Source organism: Trachymyrmex cornetzi, unplaced genomic scaffold (assembly GCF_001594075.2).
Source record: "Trachymyrmex cornetzi isolate Tcor2-1 unplaced genomic scaffold, Tcor1.1 scaffold176, whole genome shotgun sequence".
Taxonomy (NCBI): Eukaryota; Metazoa; Arthropoda; class Insecta; order Hymenoptera; family Formicidae; genus Trachymyrmex; species Trachymyrmex cornetzi.
The window spans coordinates 34,809-47,756 of NW_017296375.1; the positions used below are offsets into that span (position 1 = coordinate 34,809).

The 12,948-nt window shown below is 41.1% G+C and overlaps 1 protein-coding gene across 1 annotated transcript; it reads left to right on the forward strand.

Moving 5' to 3' along the window:
• The first annotated feature begins 967 nt into the window (after positions 1 to 967).
• Positions 968 to 5,532, forward strand: LOC108759251 (uncharacterized). The gene is made up of 3 exons (XM_018504597.1): positions 968 to 1,292; positions 1,700 to 2,950; positions 3,344 to 5,532. The coding sequence occupies exons 1-3, from the start codon at positions 968 to 970 to the stop codon at positions 5,530 to 5,532; spliced, it is 3,765 nt and encodes a 1,254-aa protein (XP_018360099.1).
• Positions 5,533 to 12,948: the final 7,416 nt, after the last annotated feature.

A 12,948-nucleotide genomic window follows, 5' to 3' on the forward strand; every position in this document is an offset into this window, starting at 1 on the left:
TCACGGCGGATCCCGCAAGCCCGATTCCCTGTCATTGTTCCTAACCGAGCAATCGTTCATTAACCGAACATTTTCTGGTCCTTCGAGCCGGATTCGAGCGTTGCGTGGGATTCGCCTTGAAGGCGGATTGATGGTGGCGGACAGGCGGTTTGGTAACCGGCGGTCGCCTATCATCGCTAGATGGATTAACGTGAACTAATATTCGATATTTTACAGGTTATGTTATATCTTTGAGACTGGGAGAGACACGATAATAAATGGTCAATGTATGTGCGCACAATGGACGCTCTACGGTCTCAGATCACGATACAAATGAATCGGTTTTTAATGATACAAAATGCAGCTGAGGACGCATCTGAAGACGCTGCTAATATACGATCTCGACACTTGGTGAGTACGCGGCTCGAGATCTTAGAGACTAATTGGACCAAGTTTCAGACGACTCATGAGCAACTGTGTGAAACCAACATGGAAAGCCTTCAAGAGGAGGCCTATATTAAGCATCGGACATATGAACGATGTCAAGAATTTTACATACAGGCGAGAGCCGTATTATTGGAACGGCAAGAATCAATAGATGTTTCTAATCCCGGATCACGACAATCCGAGGCGGTTATTCCGGCATCATGTCCCAGTGGCTTTCGAGTGCGTTTGCCAAGGATTAGCTTACCGTCGTTCACCGGTGATTATCATACATGGAGGTCATTCCACGATCTCTTTACAACAATGGTGGTTGACAACTACGAACTAACGAATGTCGAAAGGATGCATTACCTGAAGACGAGTCTGAAAGGCGATGCAGCGAGGCTCGCTCATGAATCTCAAGGTTACCGACGACACCTTTTCGATCGCTTGGAATACTCTAGTAGTTCGATACGAGAATAAGCGGGTGCTTATCTCCGCGCAGTTAGACAAGCTTTTTGGATTAAAGCCCATCAAGTCAAGATCAGCCAAGGAGCTCAATACAATGTTAGCCACAGTCACTGCATCGCTTGGAGCCCTTCAAGCACTGGATTGTGATACTAGTTCATGGGATCCGTTCTTAGTATACTATCTGACACGTCTACTGGATGTGGACACTCGTGAGGAGTGGGAGGTGAAATTAGGACCATCCATGTCATACCCGACGTTCAAGGAATTTGAGGAATTCTTGATCGGCCATACGAGAGCGTGGGAAAGTTTGGCTCCCACATCAGTTAAACCGAGTAAAGAAAGGAGTCGGTTGTCTTGGCCGTTAAGTAAGCCCAAAGTCAAGTCTCGGAGTCTCGTCGCGTCATCCTCCTCGAATACAGGTGAACAGGGGTGTCGACTCTGTAAGTCAAATCATTACTTGTCAAACTGTCCTACTTATTTGTCTCAGTCAATCGTCGTAAGCGTACTATTTTTAAATTAAATTTGTGCTTCAATTGTTTGGGGAGGCACTCCATCAATGCTTGCGGCAGTTCTCGCGGTTGTCGGAAATGTCATAAGAGACATCGCACCACTCTACACATGGATCGCCAGCCGTCGGTGGGTTCCGAAGCGAAACCGGTTGCTGATTCGCGTACTACTGACGATAAGCCTTCTCATTCCGACGCCAAATGACTAAAACCCTTCACCGATCATGTCATAAGCCACAGGCCGCTTACTATACTTGCCACCTGTCAAGTAAGGATAACGGGTCTTACCGGGCGTGTGATAAGGACCCGTGCGCTTTTAGATTCAGGTTCAGAGTTGTCATTCGTGACTGAGGAGGTGTTAAATTTATTAGGATTGCCTCGTATGCATGCGGAGATTCCGTTAACCGGCATCGGCGAAACACATTCAGGACGTACTAAAGGTTCGGCTTATCTTACCCTTCATCCTATAACCGATAATTCAGTCTCTTACAAATTGCACGCATTTGTTCTCCCGAGATTAACATCTCAATTGCCATCTTTTGAGGTAGCGCAAGAGGCATGGACTCATTTTAGACATTTGGAACTAGCGGATCCTAATTTCGGAAAGCCTGGTCCAATTCATGTAATTATCGGCGCGGACGCGTACGGCCAAGTCATTAAACCCGGATTATTACAAGATGATTCATCATCACTTATCGCACAGTCGACCTTATTCGGTTGGGTAGTATCCGGACCCGTCGCGTCTGATACTCACAATCGGGATGAAAGGATTTATCATTGCATGATTGATCGCGATTTACAAGATCTTTTAACGCATTTTTGGAAACAAGAAGAAATTTCGAAATCTGACGCGAATATCTTGAACCCTGACGAGGCGCATTGTGAGGAATATTTCCTAGCTACTTTCTCTCGTGATAGCAATGGTCGATATATGGTTCGACTTCCATTGAAATCGTCAGCCGCGCTATTAGGAGATTCGGAGTTGATAGCGCTTCGTTGTCTGTCGCGACTTAGTCGGAAGTTCGAACAAGAACCTTCTTATTGTCAATTATATACGAATTTTCTATTGGAATACCAGTCATTAGGACACATGACACCGATAGCGGAATCTAAAATACCTGATTCACCCGTATTTTATTTACCACACCATGGTGTATGGCGCGAAACCAGTCAGTCAACTAAAATACGTGTAGTTTTTAATGGGTCGAGTCCCTCCTGCAGTGGAATAGCACTTAACGATATTTTGCATGCAGGCGCCAAACTGCAAACCAATCTCTTTGATGTCCTGTTATGGTTTCGATCCCATAGATACGTTTTCTCAACGGACATTACGAAAAGTTACCGACAAATCTTAGTTCATCCGAGTGATCGTGATTTGCAACGTATTTTTTGGTATAACTCTCGCGGTCAAGTGAAACCATACCAGCTCACCACGGTAACATACGGTTTAAATTGTGCTCCGTTCTTAGCGCTTCGCGTGTTACAACAACTCATTGCAGACGAAGGTCCTCGGTTTCCCAAGGCTATACCTGCACTAACCCAAGGAAGATATGTGGACGATATCTTCGGGGGTGCAGAATCAATTGACGAAGCGAGAGAAAAATGATTCAGGTAACTCAGCTTTGCATGGCGGATTCCCTTTACAAAAGTGGAGTAGTAATTGTGCAGAGTTACTTGATTGCACCACGGTATCGTGTGACAATAACGCGCCCTCCGTGGAATTAAGTTCTTCTCGTGTCACGGTGTTAGGCCTTTGCTGGCATCCGTACGCAGACATTCTTACGTTCACATTAGTACCGTCTTCACATCGACGTATTACAAAAAGGTCTGTTCTGTCTGAAACGGCGCAATTATATGACCCCTTAGGTCTAATCGCACCTGTCTTGATCCAAGCGAAGCTCTTCATCCAGGAGCTTTAGCTGTTGAGAATAAGTTGGAATAGTCCCTTACCTGCTTATCTTCAGGATCGACCTTCAAACAACAATTACAAACGCTTAGTACCTTAGAAATCCTTCGATGGCTCAATACCACGTCTAACGCCTTTTCTGTACAGTTGCACGGATTCTCCGACGCGTCACAGCTCGCAATGGCGGCGGTAGTGTATCTCAGAGTAGAAACTTCGGGTGCGGAAACTCAGCTCAATATTGTTTGCGCTAAGACTAAGGTGGCGCCGCTAAAGAAGCTAACAATACCTAGACTCGAACTAAATGCCGCATTGATGCTTTCTCGTCTCATAGTCTCAGTCCGAGATGCATTAGCTTTGGAAAATAATTCAATCTTCCTTTGGACGGATTCTTCCGTCGTCCTCTCTTGGGTCTCATCTCACCCTGCGCGCTGGAAGGATTATGTTCGTAATCGAGTAACGATTATACAGGAAATATTGCCCTCAGCAATATGGCATTTAGTCCCAGGCAAGGAAAATCCCGCCGATTGTGCATCTAGAGATTTAAGCGCTCACGACCTTATACAGCATTCGTTATGGTGGTCAGGGCCTACGTGGTTGTCTCAGGCGTCAGTCGATTGGCCAAACATGAATACTATTTCCACCGCCAGCGTGAACCTAGAGGAAAAGTCAAATCAGATACTTACCTCACGTCGCGATAGCCAATTTTATCCTTGGGAACTTCTTGAACGTTACTCGTCTCTAACAAGACTTTTAAGAATAACGGCTATTTGCAGGCGCGCGGTTTGCCGCTTTCGGCAACAAACGTCAATGTCTCTATTAGAACCTCTTCTCCCCGCAGAGCTCTCGCAGAGTCGTCAATTTTGGATCGGTCAAGTGCAACAGAGTCATTTTTCCTGTGACCTCACGATACTGTCCAGAGGAGGAACTCTGTCTAAATCGAGTCCTTTACTCCGGCTTACGCCGTTCGTTGATGAGGGCGGTCTACTTCGAGTGGGCGGTCGGTTACGGTATGCGCCTGTGGAAACGGACGTTAAGCATTCATTCATTTTGCCCAAGTACTCGCATCTCACTACTCTAGTGATCGCTGATGCTCATGAACGAACATTACATGGGGGAACTCAGGTTACGTTAGCGTACACCCGCCAACAGTACTGGATTTTAGGCGGACGTATTCCAGTCCGGGCATTTATTCTTAGATGCATGAAATGCGCCCGATACCGTAAAAATCGCGCTCAACAGTTGATGGATCAACTGCCAATAACGAGGGTAACACCCTCTCGTCCGTTCTTACATACCGGAGTCAATTACGCGGGTCCGATGAAGATAAAGACTTGGCAAGGGCCCAAGATGTACAAGGACTACTTAGCCATTTTCGTCTGCTTCTCTACCTCCGCCGTTCACATCGAAGTTGTGACGGATTACTCCACTGATGCCTTCATATCGGTCTATAAACGGTTTACGGCACGTCGTGGCATTTGTGCTACTTTAAACATTGACTGTGGCACTAATTTTGTCGGCGCTGATAGAGAACTGAAACGATTATTTAATTCGGCTTCTAAAGAATCGAAGGAACTGGCATCCATCCTTGCCAATGAGGGCACAGAATGGCGCTTCATCCCACCCGCCGCACCTCATTTTGGAGGAAAATGGGAGGCCGCCGTCAAATCGGCCAAGCACCATCTTCGACGAGTCATTGGCGATTCAACGCTTACTTACGAAGAGCTCTCAACTCTTGTCATTCAAATCGAGACAGTACTGAATTCAAGGCCTCTTTGTCCTCTAACAGAGGACGCTGACGACTATTCAGTACTAACCCCTGGTCATTTTCTTCTAGGAGAGGCTCCTACTGTAATACCAGAACCGAACCTTATAGACGAGACAAGCTCCCGCCTAAATCGCTGGCAACTCATTCGGCAGAAGGTGGAGCACTTTTGGAAGCGGTGGAAAGCTGAATGTTTGCAACGCTATCATGCCATTTCTAAGTGGCATCATCCTTCAACTCAGCTAAAGGAAGGGTCTCTAGTGCTGGTCCTCGATGAGCGTTACCCTCCAGCCAAATGGCCATTGGCTCGGGTTATTAAATTGCATCCTGGTAATGACAATCTGACGAGAGTAGTCACCGTGAAAACGGCCTCTACTACTTTCAAGCGACCTGTCACGAAGATCTGTATCCTGCCCTATAGTCAGTGTTACCAACTCGAAATTTTCAAATCCGTCATATGCCTCTCGGAAATACTCCAGAAATAAGTTAAAACCAGTAAATGTGCACATGTGTAGAAAAAGGGGGAAAGGGGAATGAAATAAATACGTACTCGTAATTTTTATTTCATTTTTTCTATTTAAAATAATAAAATTAATGTATCATTTATATAAATATGTAATATAACATATGTACTCGTAATATAACATTTATATAAAATGTAATATGAGACTATTACATTCTTATAAAAGTGTCAATTTTCGTGCAAGTTTGCAGAAATTTGGATATGTTCTTGATGCTAAAACCTGTTCATTAGCGTGGGAAATAATTAAAAATGGTGCATGATGTACATCGAACGATGTTGAAACCACTCATATCAACTTGAATATTTCGCAATCTCAGGTTTATATCACACTATCGATAGTATCGATTAGCGATTGCAGGTTTGCGCATGATTTGATTTGTCATTCACGTGTTACATCGCCTAATAAAATTTGTATATACAGGTAACGAATATCGATCATGAAACATTTTCCCTAGGATGGAAAATGAAAAGTGAAAATTTATACATATAATGATTAATTAAAATTTAATAAAAAAGAATTGGCTTATTTTGAAGAGAGAATCCGCTCCTTCTATTTTCAAATAATCCAGAAAATAAGTCTAATAAACTAAATCACGATTTTTGCCCGCTAAGTGACATTAAAATAAGCTAGAAATGGCGGAAAATAAGCCAAGTTGGCAACACTGCCTATAGTTAGGAGACATCAGTATTCGAGAACATGGTTTCGAAGGCGGGCGGAATGTTCCGTCGCGGTAAATTATCGACCGAGATCGAATCGAGCGATCGAGAACGTGGCAATCACGTGACCGCTCATCTGCGGCGCACGAGGGCAGTGTGGTCGTGGCGTTGCGTGTAGCAACAGCGTCGGCGTCAGTTAAGTTGTATCGTTGCTGTTTTTCCACGAGTACGGACTACAAGGCGTACAAAGGGAAGTAAAAGAATTGTTATTCCCTCAAGTGTCTATGCAAGTTAGACGACGAGAAACTTGATATCGAGCTGAGAAGACAGGTAGGAGAGGTGTTTGCCTATCATAAACGGGCGACGTGAAGCGACGCAGTGCGTCGCGATCTTGATTGCGTGTGGCCTTGAGCCGCCATATTGTCTGTCTGTCTATACGGGGCTCGATGACGGCTCGAGCGAGGGACCCGTTTGTCTGTCTGTCTGTCTATACGGGGCTCGATGACGGCTCGAGCGGGGGACCCGTTTGTCTGTCTGTTCGTCTATACGGGGCTCGATGACGGCTCGAGCGGGGGACCCGTTTGTCTGTCTGTCTGTCTATACGGGGCTCGATGACGGCTCGAGCGAGGGACCCGTTTGTCTATCAGTCTGTCTATACGGGGCTCGATGACGGCTCGAGCGAGGGACCCGTCTGTCTGTCTGTCTGTCTATACGGGGCTCGATTACGGTTCGAGCGAGGGACCCGTCTGTCTGTCTTTAAGTAAACTTGAGCAACTTGTGACATTCATAAGCGTCAAATAAACCTATGCTTTGTTAAATAAAAAATTGTGATCGTTCCTTCACGGCGGATCCCGCAAGCCCGATTCCCTGTCATTGTTCCTAACCGAGAAATCGTTCATTAACCGAACAGCCTTAATAAATTAATATAGATCTTATTTACCTTTAGAGGCACCGATTAAAAACCCTTGTTCGTCATAAATAAAATCATTTGCATCACAATCTATAAAGAAAGTGCTTTCTTTCTTCTCCATTGCTTTCTGGACTTTCAAATGCATGCACTTTCCAATATACGGTGTTATCCGGTAATGAGTTAACGACTTCTCACACTCCCTTGAAAGGTTATAGCGGGGAGCACAGACTCTTGCATAACACATAACACGTAATGCATAAAGAAATGTGCCAATCGAAGTCCTTCATTTCTTTCCTTTCTATGAAATAAAGGACTCCGATTGGTTCAATTTCTTATGCCTCATGTGTTATGCGTTATGCAAGAATCTGTGCCCGCTTAAGTAAAAACACGTTAGGCCGGAATCAGACTATGCATTGGGTTCTTTCCATTTAATGACACAAGTCGACACAAGTTGACAAAAGTGTCGTTCTATCTTTGTCACTCTCTGAATGTCAACAAGGATAAAACGACGCTTGTGTCGACTTGTGTCGACTTGTGTCATCAAATGGAAAGCACCCATTAAATATTGAGATGAAGATTAAAGCTGACTTTTCTTATGCAGCACGCTGCGACAGCAAAATGCTATTATTGGTTGAAAATCTTCGTGAGATGAGGCACTTCCAATTAATTCTCGAAAATTTAAATCATGTGACAATTTGCTGCCGCAGCGTGCTGCGTATGAAAAGTCAGCTAAATGATTGAAATTTCACTAACGAAGACAAAGAAATTTTGGCTTCTTTTCTTCTAATTGGTCAAATTTCAATTTTTCAATCTTCAATTTCATTCTTCAACGCGTAGTATGATTCCGGTCTTAGGTCAGCCCCTGTCTAGTGCGCAAACTCAAAATTATATCCGCTGTACCATACGCTGCACCGCCTTGAAAGATGGTACAAAAGTTCTTGTACCTATGCACCAATTTTCAAGTGTTCCGTTAAAATTGAACGCGTGCACTATTTTGCAGTGACGTCAGCTCCGGCAAATAAAACGTAAATTGTTCTGCACTTTGCACTAGGTACAGAAAGTATATGCACCGTCATCAAAAAGAACATACCTTATATCATCTACATAACGATATTTTATCGAGCTGTGAATTAGACATTTAGTTCTTAACTTTTGTCTTTTACCTATAATTTTTATCTGTATAGCCCTGTATCCACGATACTAGAAATTGATTCGATATTTCGGACAGAGAAAGAATTAACAAATTACATTTGAACAATTTTGATCATATGATCAAGCGATTGGTCAATTCTTTCTTTATGCAAGATCTCGGATAGAGTCCTATATATGAGAGAAACGACGTCGGCGTCGCGATTTTTGATTTGGCGATATCCCTACCTAATTAAGGGTGCGTTCCGAAATGTGCTGACAGTACTGATGGTACTGTTTTCGCGTACCAAAATAGAATTCAACATGCTGTAAGATAGTATAACGAACTATTTTTTTAACGAAAATAGATCCTAGGGAACTGCTGACTTCCGGCTGATTCCACACTTCATCCCGAGGTAGTGCAAGGTCAGTAATACAAATGGCGACTGATTATTGAGATCACATTTCCTTGGCTGCTTTAGAAAGAAAAATGTCGTTTAAAAAATATACATTAATTGACGGCAACACAAATGAGAAATACGAAATATTCCTATTACCAAGTGATTATGAAAAAGCGTTATCTGGTAAGTTACTTATAATTACTTATAATGGATTATAAAATAAAATATCAATTTTCCAGCTCAAAATTGCTAAGCAAAAATAATAGGTTAGAAAGGTCAAAGAACGAACGATATTTTTACGAAAGATTGAATGAGAAATATGTTAACTGTTTGTTTAAAGAATCTAAATGTCTTTATTTTTATATAACTAACTTTTACATATGTAACTAACTTATAACATTTATTAATACTTTTTATGTACGTATCGCGAATGTGTATGCACATACGATACACGTTATCTGTTCTGCTAACACTGTACTGAAAATGCGTTCCAAATTTCAGTGCTGCCATAATCTACTGCAATTTCGGAATGATTAGGTGAAATAAGATGATTTCAGCAATAGTACTGGCAGTACTGTCAGCACATTTCGGAACGCACCCTAAAGCAGTCATATTGTGTCCATAGTGGAGAGCTATCATATGTTTCTTTTCTACAGCTGTCTACAACTGAATTGGTATGTACATACACAATACACATACCTAAAATAGACATACAATATGCCGGTTACCTTTTTATGTGACATTTTTGTAATTGTATTACTTAATCGCTACTTTATTCAACAAGAAAACACAAAAACATTAATACTTGCTTAACTTTATCCTGACGGAATTCATGATTCTCTTAGGCTGCGTTCCACTTTTCCAACACTCGCAACGCTCGCAAGGGGGTGATCCCGATTAATCACGTCTCGATTGGACACCACCAATCACCTGGGTGCCACCCGCGCCAGCATCGTTTGTCCTTGTTTAATATTTGATAAACAACAAAGATAAAATGATTCCACGAGCGTCGCGGGCGTTAAATGGAACGCACCCATAATGGAGTAAATGGAGTATGAAGGAACTGGTCAACTGAAGCGGGTCAAATATGGCGATGCTGAACATATGCTAGAAGTGGTAGTGGGGATGAATGTCGCTTCTCTTATATATAGAACTCTAATCTCAGACTGATTTCTGGCATCGTGGACACAAAGCTTAAAACTTATTATATAAATACCTTATACAGGATGTCCCGATCTTTTTCGCCACTTTGGTGTAGATAATACGAACTGGGAAGGCTCCGATTGCACACATTGCATATTGCACACATGTGTCGTTAATTGGCCAATTTAAAAATAAAATATTCTCATTGATAAAGCAATGAAAAGTTACTAGGCACCAGCTGATATGAGTGGTGTGTGCAAATCGGGATTGTAGGCAAACGGGATCCTCCCAACGAACTAAACTGAGTCGAAAAGTCCTCTACCATTTCGCAATTTTCGCAATAATTAACAAGATATTAATTACTACAAATTACAAAATATTGGTCTTGAATAATTTTTTATTCAAATACTATCAACTTTACAGCAAAACAGCAAGAGACAAAAATTATTTATTTTCTTCTCATAAAGTTCTGAAAATTTTTTTTGAATTTTTTATCAACTTTTTAGTACTGCATTTTCTTATTTTTACCAACATGAGAAAATACGGTATTAAAAAATTCTGAAAAAATTTTCAGAACTTTATGAGAAGAAAATAAATAATTTTTGTCTCTTGCTGTTTTTCTGTAAAGTTGATAGTATTTGAATAAAAAATTATTCAAGACCAATATTTTGTAATTTGTAGTAATTAATAGCTTGTTAACTATTGCGAAAATTGCAAAATGGTAGAGGACTTTTCGACTCAGTTTAGTCCGCTCTATCTATACAAAAGTGATTGACAAAAAAGGTCGAGACACCTTGTATATTACACATATAGAGACCTTGGCCCGTATTCAGAACGCGCTTACGACGATGTTAATTGTTAGCACGCTAACATACTATACTTTACGTCACGTATATTATAGAATTTCAGAGATAAAAGTGCGCTTTCATCGATAAAAACGCGTTCTGAATACGGGCCCTTATGTAAAAATAAATAAATATCAAAAATACTATCTTTTTTCATGTGTGTATATTTGTGTATACATTTGTCAAAGACTACGATAACATCTTTCCTGAAAATTTCTAAATCCTCTAAAAAATACCCTAAACTTTTTTTAAATCCCCTAAAAAATACTCTGAATAATTTTTCCCCCTATTTGTCCCCTCACGCGCCTAAAAATCCCCTAAATTTAGGGGAAAATCCCCTGAACTGCATTCAACACTTAATATCGGTTCGAGGCTTATGGCGAATTCGATTGATGTGCACTCACTCGATGTTGCTCGGTGCCAGTAGCTAGTAACTTTTGCACTAGTGCCGAAACGGTGTGGTGTATGCGATCCGAGTGCGGTTTTACTTGCCTTGATTCAGATCCAGTGCTCCTAGTAATTGACTCTCTCATTGCCCCGAATCAATGCTAATCAATGCACTGCTCTGAATCAGTGCTAACCAATTCGATTGGCTTCACTTCAGAGCAAAGGGTTCGGCTACAAAAATGGTATTGTTTGCGAATTCGATTACGAAACGGTAAGTTATATTAATGAATTACATGTATTTTTATTTTTACCTAAATACCGATATATCTTACATGAAATTCTTAATTGTGAATTGTTAATTGTTTAAAAATTTCTCAATTTTCATATAACAATTGTAATTTGTTAAATGTTTCTCTCTTTAGACGAAGTGTCGCTGAAACTACAATAAATATATTAATTAGGTTATAATATATAGTTTTAATTATACAAATATCACGTACATTATAAATTTGTGTTAATTTGGAATTTTATAATTATCAATAATAATAATAATAATAATTTTTCAATTTTTATAATAACTTTTATAACGTGTGACTCACTTCTTTATCACTATAACTATTTATAATTTCCACCATATTTTTTACTTTATTAATTTTCGTCTTCTCTAGTTTTAATAATATTTTGCCGTCACTACTGCTACTGGACGTGTCCAGTAATTCATTTAATACGACAAATATTTTTTCTGCCATCATAACCTCTTTGCACTGAAATGCACCGTCAAAAGCCCTCAGTGCATTCGAGTGCGTCCTGACAATGAAACTAGCTCAATCGAACATAAAGAGTTCACTACACTGTGGCACTACACTGTTACCCAAACGAACCCATTTGTATTGACACTAATCTAGTGCAATTATGAATCAAACACAAGTGGCAGATGCACCAATAGAGGATAACCTCAATCGAACACGCTAAAACTGAGAGAAGGCGCACTCAGTGCACACTAGTGCGCACTAGTGCATCCAATCGAATTCGCCATTAGAACATATATAAATGGAACGGGCATTGCCTATACTTCCCATGGCTCGCGCTGATGCAAACGTCTGTGCGAGAGAGAAAGGTAGTAAGGGATAAATGTTCCCAATGCGCATGCGCAGCATCACGTTTTACATAACTGTGTAATGTACGAATGTGTAAAAACACTAAACCAACTGCACAATTCACACAGATGACGGTGCTGCGCATGCACATTGCGAACATTTATCCCTTACTACCTTTCTCTCTCGCACAGATGTGGCTTCACGTTCAGCGCCCTATGCCCCTTCCATTTATATATGTTCTAATGGCGAATTCGATTGGATGCACTAGTGCGCACTAGTGTGCACTGAGTGCGCCTTCTCTCAGTTTTAGCGTGTTCGATTGAGGTTATCCTCTATTGGTGCAACTGCCACTTGTGTTCGATTCATAATTGCACAAGATTAGTGTCAATACAAATGGGTTCGTTTGGGTAACAGTGTAGTGCCACAGTGTAGTGAACTCTTTATGTTCGATTGAGCTAGTTTCACTGTCATAGGACGCACTCGAATGCACTGAGGGCTTTTGACGGTGCATTTCAGTGCAAAGAGGTTACGATGGCAGAAAAAATATTTGTCGTACTAAACGAATTAGTGGACACGTCCAGTAGCAGTAGTGACGGCGAAATATTATTAAAACTAGAAAAGACGAAAATTAATAAAGTAAAAATATGGTGGAAATTATAAATAGTTATAGTGATAAAGAAGTGAGTCACACGTTATAAAAGTTATTATAAAAATTGAAAAATTATTATTATTATTATTATAATTGTGTTCAGAATTAGAGCGTTAATTCGTGCGGTCGTCGAGATCGCTCGAGAAACTTCTTCGCTTCGA